Here is a 13,059-nt window from a genome sequence, read left to right as displayed (position 1 = left end):
GATGATATGAACACTTCTAATTATGTCAACTTTGGCTTGTGCAGTGTTTTATACCTCTATGAATAGTGTTAAAAATTCCAGTCTTGCTCTTCTGAGCATTGTAGGAACACAGTGATGTTTTCAAACACAATTCCTCCCAAAATCGCCTTACTAGACATCATTTACTAATGTTTCCTTGGTCGTTATTTTCGAGAAAATAAATATCTGATAGAGACTTCTAGCTGCAGATTCCTTACCTTTGCATTTCCCAGGCATCAGGCTGGATCCGGAAACTTTTGCTGAGCAATACCCCTTGCGCGTGACGTCGGGTGGGTCCATTCGACTCCGCATGACGTCGGTAGCATCAGTTATGACGTTGAGGCGCCTACATGGGAGCCACCCATGCCCGCGGACGTCAGTTCTTTTATTTCCGTGCCAATTAAGCGCCGATCCGGGAAAAGCTACCCCTCTGGTGCTTTTTGGCAGGCTTTTTCTCGACTTTTGTTGAAATTTTTGAAGACTACGTGTGCGAGGCATGTCTGGTAGGAAGACAGGTTTTAAACCACGTGGGACTTGTTCCCTCACAATGTCGGTTACCGATCCTCACTGTGTTGGTCTGTGATATCTTGAATGTGATCACGATTCGAAGTTGTGTTCAGACTGCCGGGCGATGGCTCTGAAGACCTTGAGGGAGCAGGCGTTGAAGTTGCTCGCGGCCTGGCAGTCGACACCGCTGAGCGAGAATCCGAGGAGTTAACGATCCAGTTCGAAGAAGAGTAGGTTGCTGCTCATGGAGCCCTAAGTCCTTTTCCTCTGATTCAAGGTCATCTGGACACTTGGGGAAGAGGCACAAGAAGAAGAAGTCCAAGCGGACTAAAACTTCACCTCAACTGGCATCCATCGTCGAGAGAAGTAAGGCGCATCGACACTCTAGGCACGGCCTCCCTCCATCTTCGTGAGCCGGATCGCCTCCGGCTAGAACGAAGGAATTTTACAGGCCATGCGCCAAGTATTTGAGCGGAACAACCCTGTTGGTGAGCCCTCGTGCCCTGCAGGTCAGATGGGGCCCCATCGGGTACAACGTCGACTTCGGCCACAGCGCCGGTGGGGCCTCAGGGGTCGGATCTCGGATCCAGTTAGACACTGGTCATACCAACACGACCTTCCCAGACGTCGAACCCGAGTCGGTGCTAGCGGCGTCGCCAGCGGCTGTCGCTGCCACAAACCCCATCCTCAGACACCCAGACAACACAGAGCCGGAACTGCATTGTTCTACGCCGATTCCGACGTCTGCAGAATCCAGGGATTCTATGTTGTCGCCGGAGCGCTTTGTGGATGTGCTAGGCTCAGGAGAGGAATGGGAGGAGTCTGGAGACCCTTTAGAGAACGAGGATGTCTCTGAGTAGACAATGGACTCGTATGGGGAACATGGGGAAGCCAGTGGTCTAGATACTTCCCCAGACACTGGCATGCTCTCTCCACCTACATTGGCTTTGAAGGAGGGGGCATCCTATGCTATGATGGTTAAGAGGGCAGCTGAAGTCCTTGGACTGGAGTTGCCCTCAGTTCAGTTCAGTTCAGGTTAGGACTAATCTCCTGACCGAAGTGCTTCAGCCTGGTGCATCCACCTCTGAGCCCTTTTTTCCCTTTAATGAGGCCCTTATGGACATCCTACTATGAACTTGGTCCAAACCTAGCACAGGGGCGCCTGTCAACAGGACGATTACACGCCGCCATCGCCCAGCACCGGGTGATACGAGCTTCCTCGGCCAACACCCCACCCCAGAAAGTTTGGTGGTGCAGGCCTCTACTTCCCAGGGCACATTCCCTTCCGTCCCTCTGGATAGGGAATCCAAGAGACTGGGAAGAAGTTGTTTTCTTCCTCCAGTCTGGCATTGCGGTCGGTGAATACCGCAGGCTTATTGGGCCGTTTCTCCCATTCCCTTTGGGAGACGGTCGCTCATGTGCCGGCACATGTGCCGGAAGAGGCCCAGGCTGTGCTCTCTCAGGCTGTCCAGGACGGGAGAGATACAGCAAAATTCACCATACGATCAATTCGCTGGGCAGGTCTAGTTCATAGACAGTTGCCTTGAGGCGCCATACCTGGCTTCCTACTTCTAGGGGGATGTCCAAGCCATTTTGATGGACATGCCTTTCGATAGAACCCGCCTTTTTGGGGAAAAGGCTGACTCGGCCCTGGTCAGGTTCACGGACTCTCGAGCTACGGCCAGAACCTTGGGCCTCTCCTCATGGCAAGTATTCCTTTTACGGCAATGGAAGGGGTTTCCAGCCCCGCCAGCCCTATCCTAGCCACCGTACCACACAGAATCCCCAAGCCGATCATGGATGTGGTACATTCCGTCCTCTGAATGGAGGTCAGAACTCATCTCCCACACTGCCCCCAGCTGCCGCAGCCTCCAAGCTCTCCTAGGCTGATTCTGCAGGACCACACTACTACTGTAGGTGGGAGAATTTGTCATCTCCCCTGCTGGAGATCTATAACAGACAAGTGGGCCTTGCAGATCGTCCAGGAGGGCTAGTCTCTTCCTTTCCTTTCTTTTCCTCCTACTATTCTGCCAAGTCAGAAACGGCTGGCGGAGGATCACTTAAAACTGCTCCAAGGGGAAGTTACGGCACACTTGGCCAAATTTTTCCAGTTTCAGATGTAGGCAGTGCCTGTTATTCCAGCTACTTTTGGATTCCGGCCCATTTTGGATCTTCAGGCCGTCAATCTCTTCCTCAAAATAGAGAAATTCAAAATGCTCACATTGGCTCAAGTCCTGTCTGCCTTAGACCATGGAAACTGAATGGTAGCGCGGGACCTTCAGGATTCCTATTTTCAAATTCACATCCACCCGGGCCACAGGTGTTACCTATTGTTCAAGGTAGGCCATGAGCACTTTCAGTTACCGTGCTCCCCTTCGGCCTCACCAGGGCCCCTCAGGTGTTCACCAAGTTGATGGCGGTGGTTGTGGCACAGTTGCGCAGGTTATTGGTTTCAGTCTTCCCACTACCTCGACAACTGGCTGTTGAAGGCGTCCTCGTCCCAGGCAGTCGTCTCCCACCTTCAGACTACGACAGACCTCCTGCATTCGCTGGGATTCTCTATAAACGTGCCAAAGTCACACCTGACTCCTTCTCAAATACTCCCTTTCCCTTTGCTCTTCTGGGCACAATGCAGTTTCGGGCTTATCCTCCCTAGCAGTGAGTCCAGGATATTCAGTTTGATTCCGATATTTCAGCCTCTATCCTGAATTTCGGTGAAGTTGACTCTGAGGTATGTTGGGCCTCCTGCATCCTGTTGGTAAGACATGCAAGATGGCTTATGCGAGCTCTGCAGTGGGTCTTGAAGTTCCAATGGGCACAGCATCAGGGAAATCTCACCGACTTGGTTCAGATCTCAGAAGTAACAGCAAAGGATATGCAGTGATGGTTAGCGAACCGAGATTGGCTCAAAGGCAGACCTTTCTCCCTTCCCCAACCGGATTTCACAATCGTGACAGATGCGTCACTTCTGGGATGGGGCGGCCACTTGGGAGAGATGGAGATCAGGGGTCGTTGGTCTCGGGCGGAGATAGGGCTCCACATAAACGTGTTGGCGATCCGAGCGATTCACTTGGCATTGAAAGCATTTCTTCCCTCTGTCAAGGGGAAGTTGGTGCATGTGTTCACGGACAACACCAACGCCATGTGGTACTGCAACAAGCAAGGTGGGGTGGGGTCATGGACCCTTTGTCGAGAGGCCCTGCGTCTCTAGACATGGCTGGAACATCAGGGCATAACCCTAGTGGTTCAACTCCTGGCAGGTTCTCTTAACACCAGAATGCCTGGTGTTAACACCAGAATCTCAGCCGTCGATGCCTAGTGGATCACAAATGACCTTTCCAGTCAGATTAGGCGTAAGGTCTCTTTAAGCAGTGGGGAGAACCTTGGTTAGATTTGTTCGCCTCTGAAGAGAACGCACAAGGTCAGCTATATTGCGCGCTGGAGTTTCCATGGCGGCTATCGCTCGGTGATGCTTTTCGTAACGAGTGTAGCTCCGGCCTGTTGTACGTCTTTCCGCCCATACCACTCCTGCCCAGGGTTCTGAGGAAGATTGGGAGCGACTGGGCCCAAGTCATCCTTGTGGCGCCGCACTGGGCAAAAATAGTCAGGTATCCAGAGCTTCTGAGCATGAGTGTCGATCTTCCGATCAGGCTGCCCCTTTGGGAGAATCTTCTGTCGCAGCAGCAGGGGAGGGTGCTCCACCCCAACCTGTCAACTCTGCGCCTCTATGCGTGGAGATTGAGCGGCGGCAGTTGATGGCTTTTAACTTTCCTCCCGAAGTTTGTGATGTTATTCAGGCGACCCTCCACTAAGTCGGTATACGCCTGCCGTTTTCAGACATTTGTATTATACTGTACAGAAAGGTCTATTGACTCTCTTTCTGCTTCTCTTTCTACTGCACTTTTATTCATTCTGACCCATGCCAAGCAGGGCTTTGCTTTGGGAACTCTCAAGGGTTATCTTTCTGTTCTGTCTGTTTTTTTGCGGCTGCCAGACCAACCTTCTCTCTTTAAATCTCCTATTGTAAATAGATTTTTAAAAGGGCTGGTTCACTTGTTTTGACCCATGCCCTTTATTATGCCACAATGGGACCTTAATTTGGTCCTCACGTATTTCATGTGCGCCCCTTTTTAGCCTTTGCACAATTGTCCCCTTCGGCTGTTAACCATCAAAACCGCCTTTTTAGTGGCGATTACATCGGCCTGCAGGGTGAGTGAGTTACAGGCGTTATCCAGCTTGACTTCTTATTTTATGACCTTTCAGGACAAGGTTGTGCTTCGCACCAGGGGATCGTTTTTACCAAAGGTTGTGACCCAATTCCATCTGGGTCAGTCCATCACTTTGCCCTCCGTCTTTGCCCCCCACATCCTTCTAAGGAAGAGGAGTGTCTCCATCGACTGGACTCAAATGGTGTCGTTCTACCTTGACCACACAAGAGAGTTTCCGGGTGGATGACCAAATCTTTGTTGAGTATGTGGGAGCAAAGAAGAGAAAGGCAGTGCAGAAAAGAACCATCTCCCGTTGGGTTGTTATCTGCATTAAAAGCTGTTACGCCTTGGCGAAGAAGCAGCACCCTGAGGGAATAGGAGCCCATTCCACCAGGGGAAAGGCTGCGACTAGGGCTTTGGCACGGGGTGCCCCAGTCCTTGACATCTGTAAGGCAGTGACTTGGGCATCATTGCACACGTTCGCAAAACATTATTGCCTTGACGGTCAAGTGCGCAGGGACGGGCATTTTGCCTGCTCAGGACTGCTAGTTTTTTTAGTCTAGTCCATGAGTCTGCAACCTACCACCGGGAAGGTATGGCTTGGGTATCTAATTCAAAGGTAAGGAATCTGCAGCTAGAGGTCTCTATCAGATGAAAAAGTTACTTACCTTTGGTAACTGTTGGACTTGACCCTTCTGGCAGGTTCACCCCTGAACTTTTTGCCTTTTAATGTTACATAGTTATAGTGATTTCTGGTCTTTGCGCCCTTTGACACTGTGTCCCAGTGTAAAGTGCGGGTGCTCCCTGAGTGAGTGTGTGAGATTGGCCTGCCCTCCCATAGGAATGCATGGGGGATATGGGTGTCCATGGTAGTTCCTGATGTGTGGGGAGTGCAGGGGCGAGTTTGGTATGTGCGGACTCGTGAGATTGAATGCTGAGCGATGATGTGCGAGGTTTTATTGTGTCTAGTGTGAAAGTGCAACTTCTAGAAGTTGGCGTACATGTGCAGTTAATGTGAATTCACTGTCTGGCTTGTGATTGGCTGGAGCTGGCTGGTGTGCCTGGCTCCAGGAGTCAGGATGGGTCTGCCCCGGTGGTGAATGGAGAGATCTGCATGTTGATGGGAGGGAGGAGTGCACATGGGACCTCAATAGGGCTGGACCTTCGCTACACAATGCTGGCTCCACCCCCTGTGGTGTGTCTGATGTCCCTGACCCACCCTGTGAAAAGGCAGAGGGACTGAGCAAAACAGAGTGCTCAAGAACCAGTTGCGTCTGGTTCGCCCCTTGCCTGCACCTTTGGAAACAAAGGAAATGGTGTATAAAAAGAGGCTGTGACCTCATGTAAAATGTTCTTGTTCCTGACTTGAATCTACCAGGGGTGTGCTGCTGCCGGCGCCCAGGGGAAGGCTTGCCTCCCTGGGCCCTGCCCTGCTCCTGGAGTTCTTGCTGGATCCTTACAGAAGGGGGCTTGCTGCTGGTGGATTCAGAAAAGGGGGTGGTGATGAACAGAGTGTCTGAATTGAGCAAACCACTCTTACCCAGTCCAAAGATCAGGGCTTGATCCATCACCGTTATTTATCTCACTGCCCCATCCCAGCTCAGAACCTGGCTATATGCAAATCAGTCTGTCCCTGGCCCAGTGCATCATGGGAACAGGGCAGACTAAACTACCAAGCCAATTCTTCACCAGAAAGGAAACAAGCTACCGGGGACCGGTTTCTGGCATTTCAGCCGTCTTCGGCCCGGCTTGCTTGAATCCTGATGGAGCAGTGAGAAAGGGACTCATGTCTGAGTATACCCTGCCACACCTATAGTGGCCAAAATCGATTCAGAAAAGGGGGTGGTGATGAACAGAGTGTCTGAATTGAGCAAACCACTCTTACCCAGTCCAAAGATCAGGGCTTGATCCATCACCGTTATTTATCTCACTGCCCCATCCCAGCTCAGAACCTGGCTATATGCAAATCAGTCTGTCCCTGGCCCAGTGCATCATGGGAACAGGGCAGACTAAACTACCAAGCCAATTCTTCACCAGAAAGGAAACAAGCTACCGGGGACCGGTTTCTGGCATTTCAGCCGTCTTCGGCCCGGCTTGCTTGAATCCTGATGGAGCAGTGAGAAAGGGACTCATGTCTGAGTATACCCTGCCACACCTATAGTGGCCAAAATCGATTCAGAAAAGGGGGTGGTGATGAACAGAGTGTCTGAATTGAGCAAACCACTCTTACCCAGTCCAAAGATCAGGGCTTGATCCATCACCGTTATTTATCTCACTGCCCCATCCCAGCTCAGAACCTGGCTATATGCAAATCAGTCTGTCCCTGGCCCAGTGCATCATGGGAACAGGGCAGACTAAACTACCAAGCCAATTCTTCACCAGAAAGGAAACAAGCTACCGGGGACCGGTTTCTGGCATTTCAGCCGTCTTCGGCCCGGCTTGCTTGAATCCTGATGGAGCAGTGAGAAAGGGACTCATGTCTGAGTATACCCTGCCACACCTATAGTGGCCAAAATCGATTCAGAAAAGGGGGTGGTGATGAACAGAGTGTCTGAATTGAGCAAACCACTCTTACCCAGTCCAAAGATCAGGGCTTGATCCATCACCGTTATTTATCTCACTGCCCCATCCCAGCTCAGAACCTGGCTATATGCAAATCAGTCTGTCCCTGGCCCAGTGCATCATGGGAACAGGGCAGACTAAACTACCAAGCCAATTCTTCACCAGAAAGGAAACAAGCTACCGGGGACCGGTTTCTGGCATTTCAGCCGTCTTCGGCCCGGCTTGCTTGAATCCTGATGGAGCAGTGAGAAAGGGACTCATGTCTGAGTATACCCTGCCACACCTATAGTGGCCAAAATCGATTCAGAAAAGGGGGTGGTGATGAACAGAGTGTCTGAATTGAGCAAACCACTCTTACCCAGTCCAAAGATCAGGGCTTGATCCATCACCGTTATTTATCTCACTGCCCCATCCCAGCTCAGAACCTGGCTATATGCAAATCAGTCTGTCCCTGGCCCAGTGCATCATGGGAACAGGGCAGACTAAACTACCAAGCCAATTCTTCACCAGAAAGGAAACAAGCTACCGGGGACCGGTTTCTGGCATTTCAGCCGTCTTCGGCCCGGCTTGCTTGAATCCTGATGGAGCAGTGAGAAAGGGACTCATGTCTGAGTATACCCTGCCACACCTATAGTGGCCAAAATCGATTCAGAAAAGGGGGTGGTGATGAACAGAGTGTCTGAATTGAGCAAACCACTCTTACCCAGTCCAAAGATCAGGGCTTGATCCATCACCGTTATTTATCTCACTGCCCCATCCCAGCTCAGAACCTGGCTATATGCAAATCAGTCTGTCCCTGGCCCAGTGCATCATGGGAACAGGGCAGACTAAACTACCAAGCCAATTCTTCACCAGAAAGGAAACAAGCTACCGGGGACCGGTTTCTGGCATTTCAGCCGTCTTCGGCCCGGCTTGCTTGAATCCTGATGGAGCAGTGAGAAAGGGACTCATGTCTGAGTATACCCTGCCACACCTATAGTGGCCAAAATCGATTCAGAAAAGGGGGTGGTGATGAACAGAGTGTCTGAATTGAGCAAACCACTCTTACCCAGTCCAAAGATCAGGGCTTGATCCATCACCGTTATTTATCTCACTGCCCCATCCCAGCTCAGAACCTGGCTATATGCAAATCAGTCTGTCCCTGGCCCAGTGCATCATTGCTGCTGGTGGGGCCCAGGAGGGACCGCCATGGGGGCCGTCTCCTTGCTGGGGTGCCCTTGGTGCTGGCCCCTGGGCCCTGCTTTGCCCCTCCTGATGCCCAGGACTGCTGAGACCTCCTTCTCCCTTTTCTTGGCCCCCAGGATGTGATGCTACCTTTGGGCGCCCTGGGAGCGGTGAGATTTGGCTCCAAAAGGAGCCCTGGAGCTTGGCAGCGCTATGCTGCCCTTTTCCCTGAAGAGATCCGCTGGTGTGGGGATCCCCCGAAATGGCTCCCCTGCAGGTGCCAACCCCACTTATTTAATTATTTTTATTTACGGGTGCCCACCCCGTTTATAGGAGCCTTAGCGGGTGCCCACCCCTACGTTTATTTTAGTACAGAGGGTGCCCACCCCTCCTTTCTGCCCGAAAATCACAGCCGCTGCCCTCGCGCCGAAAACAGGAAGTCAGGCACCGTAGTGCCTGACGCTGGGCGGGACTTCCGGTTTTGAAGGGAAGTGCCGCCACGCTCTGATTGGAGGCTTCCTGGAAGGAGACGACTGCCCGGAGCCTCTAGGACTCTACACTAAGTCCCGGTCCCGTGATGGAGGACCGGGTGAAGTAGGGGAGGCGCGGCTCCCATGAGTAGGTAAGCCCCGTGCTGTGTGGAGGATAGGCCGCCCAGAGCCTAGCAGGGTCCTTCCCGAAGTCCCGGTCCCAGAAGGGTGGACCGGGCGAAGCAAGTCGGCCACCGCAGGAGCAGCAGCGTCAGGTCTGCGAAGCGGGCGCGAGGCACATTGCCAGTGCCTGCCCCGCCGCCTCCCAGTGGAGAGAAGCCAGGAGCCTGGTAAGGAGGGGGGCTGAGGTTGTCCCCTTTTCTTCTTTGAGCGGCCCCACTTGACAGCAGGCCGCTCCAACGTTGGTTAGCCCCCATTTACCCAGGCCCAGAGGGGCCCGTGGTCCCATGTTCCGTGCCCCAGTGTGGGGGCGAGGTTATTTCTAGAGACAGAGTGGCTCCTAGGGGCCCATTCCTGTATCACTCCTACATTTGGGGGTATGTTGTTTGTTCAAGGAGCCCAGGTGGCTCCCCCGCCCCCCATTAGTTGACCGAGCCATGCGTGGCTCCAGTGACGGCCATAATGATGTAGAAGACGCCAGTGGGGGTCCAGAGGGCCAGAGGGGCCCTTGTTCTTGCCCTTGAGGGCCACAGTGAGTCCCGGAGCTAGAGGGCTCCACTGTTCTGCGCAGTATTGATTTCTAGAGCCTAGAGGGCTCCCACGTGTGGCAGCTTTGTTCAGGAGGGCTGAGCGCCCCTGTCGCAGTTTTGAGTTCCCAGATGCCCAGCAAGTAGTGGGCAGCTGCACCGTTTAGGTTTTTCTTTCTAGGGACATGTCTTTGGACTCACGAGTGAGCCGCACTCCTTCACCCCTACCTTGGCCTTCCCCAGCTGCGCAGCACTTAGTGCAAGCTGCAGCGTTTAGGCCCTGTTCTTGTCCTCAGCTGCCCAGCAAGTAGAGGGCAGCTGCTACATTTAGGTTCTGGCGCAGTGGCGCAACCTGGACCTTGATGTGATGTATGTGCTAATGCTTTGGGTGTTAGGAAATGTACTGTGTGTAGTATGTTTTGCGCGCCCTGTGTTTGATGCCACTAGATATGGTTTATGCATAGGGGGTTGTTTACCTTTTAAGGTTTGTGTTAGGGAGATTATACCTCCCTGTGTGATTTACGCCCCTAGTGTAGTGGTTATTTAGGTGGTGAGGGTCTAATGTAGTCTGACTGGTGGGATACTGTGTATGATGGATTTCATGGCACAGACTGTTGCAAGTGCAGTGATTATCACTGTTTACTGACTGTTTGTTCTATGACCTATTATTACTTGTATGTTTTATTTCACCTTTACCAGGTTCACTTTGTGATGATCCTGACAGTGGTCCATGTGGCCCTGTCAGGTGTACATAATCCATTGTAAATATTGCCTGTGCCACTTGGCACAATGTACATCCTGTGATTATGATTCTGATGTGTTTTGATAATACAAAGGCTATTTTTGATATAACCTTGTGTGGATTTCCTTTTGTGGGGGGACTGAGATGTTGTTGCTGGTGGGTGCGTGCGCAAATGCTTTACACATTGCCTCCGGGATCAGCCTTACTGCTCGTGTCACGTTGCCAAGGGGGTGAGCAGGGGTTATCTTTGGACTGTAACTTCCTTGCCCTAACTAGAGTGGTGGTTTCTGCCTGGCTTTGGCGCAGGCCTCAGCCAAACAGAAATCCCATTTCTAACAGTAACACATTATCTGGTACAGCCCCACCCAAGCCTCCCCGCTTTGTGGACTGATGTAGTAGATCTAGGGTTACTCCCCTTTCAGGGCCCTAGTTTTGCACACGTTTTTGTCAGTCACTTCGTGGCTCTGCGCTTCTGGCGTGTAAAAACGAAAAGTACCGATGTCCACCCGCCTAGATGGCGCCTATGTAGGCACCGCAACGTCATAACCAACACTACCAACGACATCGACGACACGCGGAGCCGAATGGAGCCACTCGACGTCACAAGCAAGGGGAATTGCTCAGCAAAAGTTTCCAGATCCAGCCTGACACCTGGGAAATTTAAAGGTAAGGAATCTGCAACTAGTCTCTACCAGATAATGTGTTACCGAATGCAAGTAACTTGTTCTTTACCTCTTGAATTTGTTACCAATTAAAATTAATTTATGAGTAAATGTAGAAAGGATACAGAACACCTTGCTTCAGGTTGCATTGCTTTATGTTCGAAGTAGAGAATACGTTTTATGTAAGCATGTTTCTTTGCTGTTAAATCTTTACACTTCGCTCAGCACCGTGAGTATAACCCTTTTTTTCCATTGCAGAATGTTCGAGGGAAAACATCATCCTTGTGGTCGTTGATAAACTGTGACAAATCTAAGTACACTAATCCTTTTTACACCAAGGATTTCAATAGAATACTTTATCCTGTGGCCAGTATGCGCCACTTGGAACTTTGGGTCAACTATTACATCAGATGGAACCCAAGAATTAGACAGCAAGTAAGTAAAACCGCTATTACATGATACCGGTTTGAGCAAAGCACAATCTGAGCACCAGTAAAGCGGTTTTGCCCATTTACCATGATGTTAAGCATTAGTGAGAACAAAATGTGATATAGCTGTGCTGAAACAATTGAGCAGCCTCAGTAAATATTTCTGTCATAGATTAGCCAATTTGTGCCCTTACAGTAGACCATCCGTAATCATACCCGTCCACTCTAAACTGGTAGGCCACATGCCTTTGGCAAAAGATCATAGCTCCAGGGCCACTAAAATGACATTGAAATTCAGGTATATTTTGAGAATCTAACACTTTGGTACAGACTGCTTTTTTCAGTCTGTTAGAAACATTAGCACAAGCTTTATGGTCTGATTTTGCCTCCGTGCTCAAGAACATAACCAATAACCTCACATAAGATCTTTATTTTCATTTTTTATTTCAAACTTGGTTTTGCATCTCCACTGGTTCTCCATGTTTTTTCATTAGTAAGTCTTCCCAAAAAGCATGTCCTGTTAATCTCCAAATGTGTTTTGATGTGTTTGCAAATTCTTGTCATCTACATCATGTATTACAAGGTAAACCAAACTTTTTGTTAAAGCTCAGGGAAAATATCTGACATTGCTGAACTGTTTGGGATATTCGAATTTTGTAAGTGTGACATTTGTGTTTTACAGAGAGGCTACATGCATGTGGATAGCGTTGGACATCCTCAAATTATCTAATTTCCTATCCAGTGTCAAAAAGCGTGTCTTTGGTTGAGGAATACTCCCCACGTCGACTCACACATACTAAATCCCAATATGTTTCCATCATTCCCCAACCCCCTGTTCTAGCTGCCTCGTGGATTGCTACTCATACTCACAGGCATTGTGGGACAAGATGGTGGACATCTTGCCAGCAACAGATCATACATGACCTCTAGCAGATCATACATGATGGCAAGATGCAGTAAAATATGTGATTCGCTCAGGTTTGGACACTACTGACTGCTTGGATAGGGGTGTCTGGATTCGGGACAACGCTTGGGCTCGTTCCACAGGGTTCTCCAAAGACGTGCAACTGCCCCTGATAGACAAGTTTTTGAGAGCATACGTCAACGTAAGTGAGTTAGAGACATTTGGACATCTGGAGACATGCTGAACTTACCATTGAAACCACCTTCTCAGCCACTTTAGGGTACTTGAAATCTGGGACACAGATTTGCTAGCTAGAGGCTGAAGTTACATGCCCTTTTAAAGAACGGTGCAAACTAATGCCAGCACTCAACCAGGGGAACTACTCCAGGTACACACTAGATCAAAGATGGTGGAAAACTGCAGTCCAATTTGTAAAATGCTATTTATAAATATTTACATGCAAAAGTACACATTCTTGATGAAAACTCTGGTGGAAATCATCCGTACCTGCACTGTGGTGGCTTGATGGTGCCTTTAGACTTCTAAGGAGTCTATTTACTCATCCCCATCCAGTGGATAAATCAGTCATTCCTCAGGTTCAAAGTGGGCCAAGTGCACCAGCCATTGAAGGTCTCTTCCATCGGCTTGCGGTCCGTCCATACCATCCACACACAGCACTCCATCCAT

At 50.4% G+C, this 13,059-nt stretch overlaps 1 protein-coding gene across 1 annotated transcript in view; it reads left to right on the top strand.

Moving 5' to 3' along the window:
* Positions 1–13,059, top strand: part of MTM1 (myotubularin 1) — a 405,405-nt gene that overhangs the window by 364,474 nt on the left and 27,872 nt on the right. Inside the window, exon 14 of the mRNA XM_086918601.1 lies at positions 11,299–11,475. Within this exon, the coding sequence (XP_086774727.1) occupies positions 11,299–11,475 (177 nt within the window). The remainder of the gene's footprint in view (positions 1–11,298; positions 11,476–13,059) is intronic.

The sequence above is a fragment of the Lissotriton vulgaris genome, chromosome 4_1 (assembly GCF_964263255.1).
Source record: "Lissotriton vulgaris chromosome 4_1, aLisVul1.2, whole genome shotgun sequence".
Taxonomy (NCBI): Eukaryota; Metazoa; Chordata; class Amphibia; order Caudata; family Salamandridae; genus Lissotriton; species Lissotriton vulgaris.
This window is presented reverse-complemented; position numbering and strand designations above follow the sequence as displayed.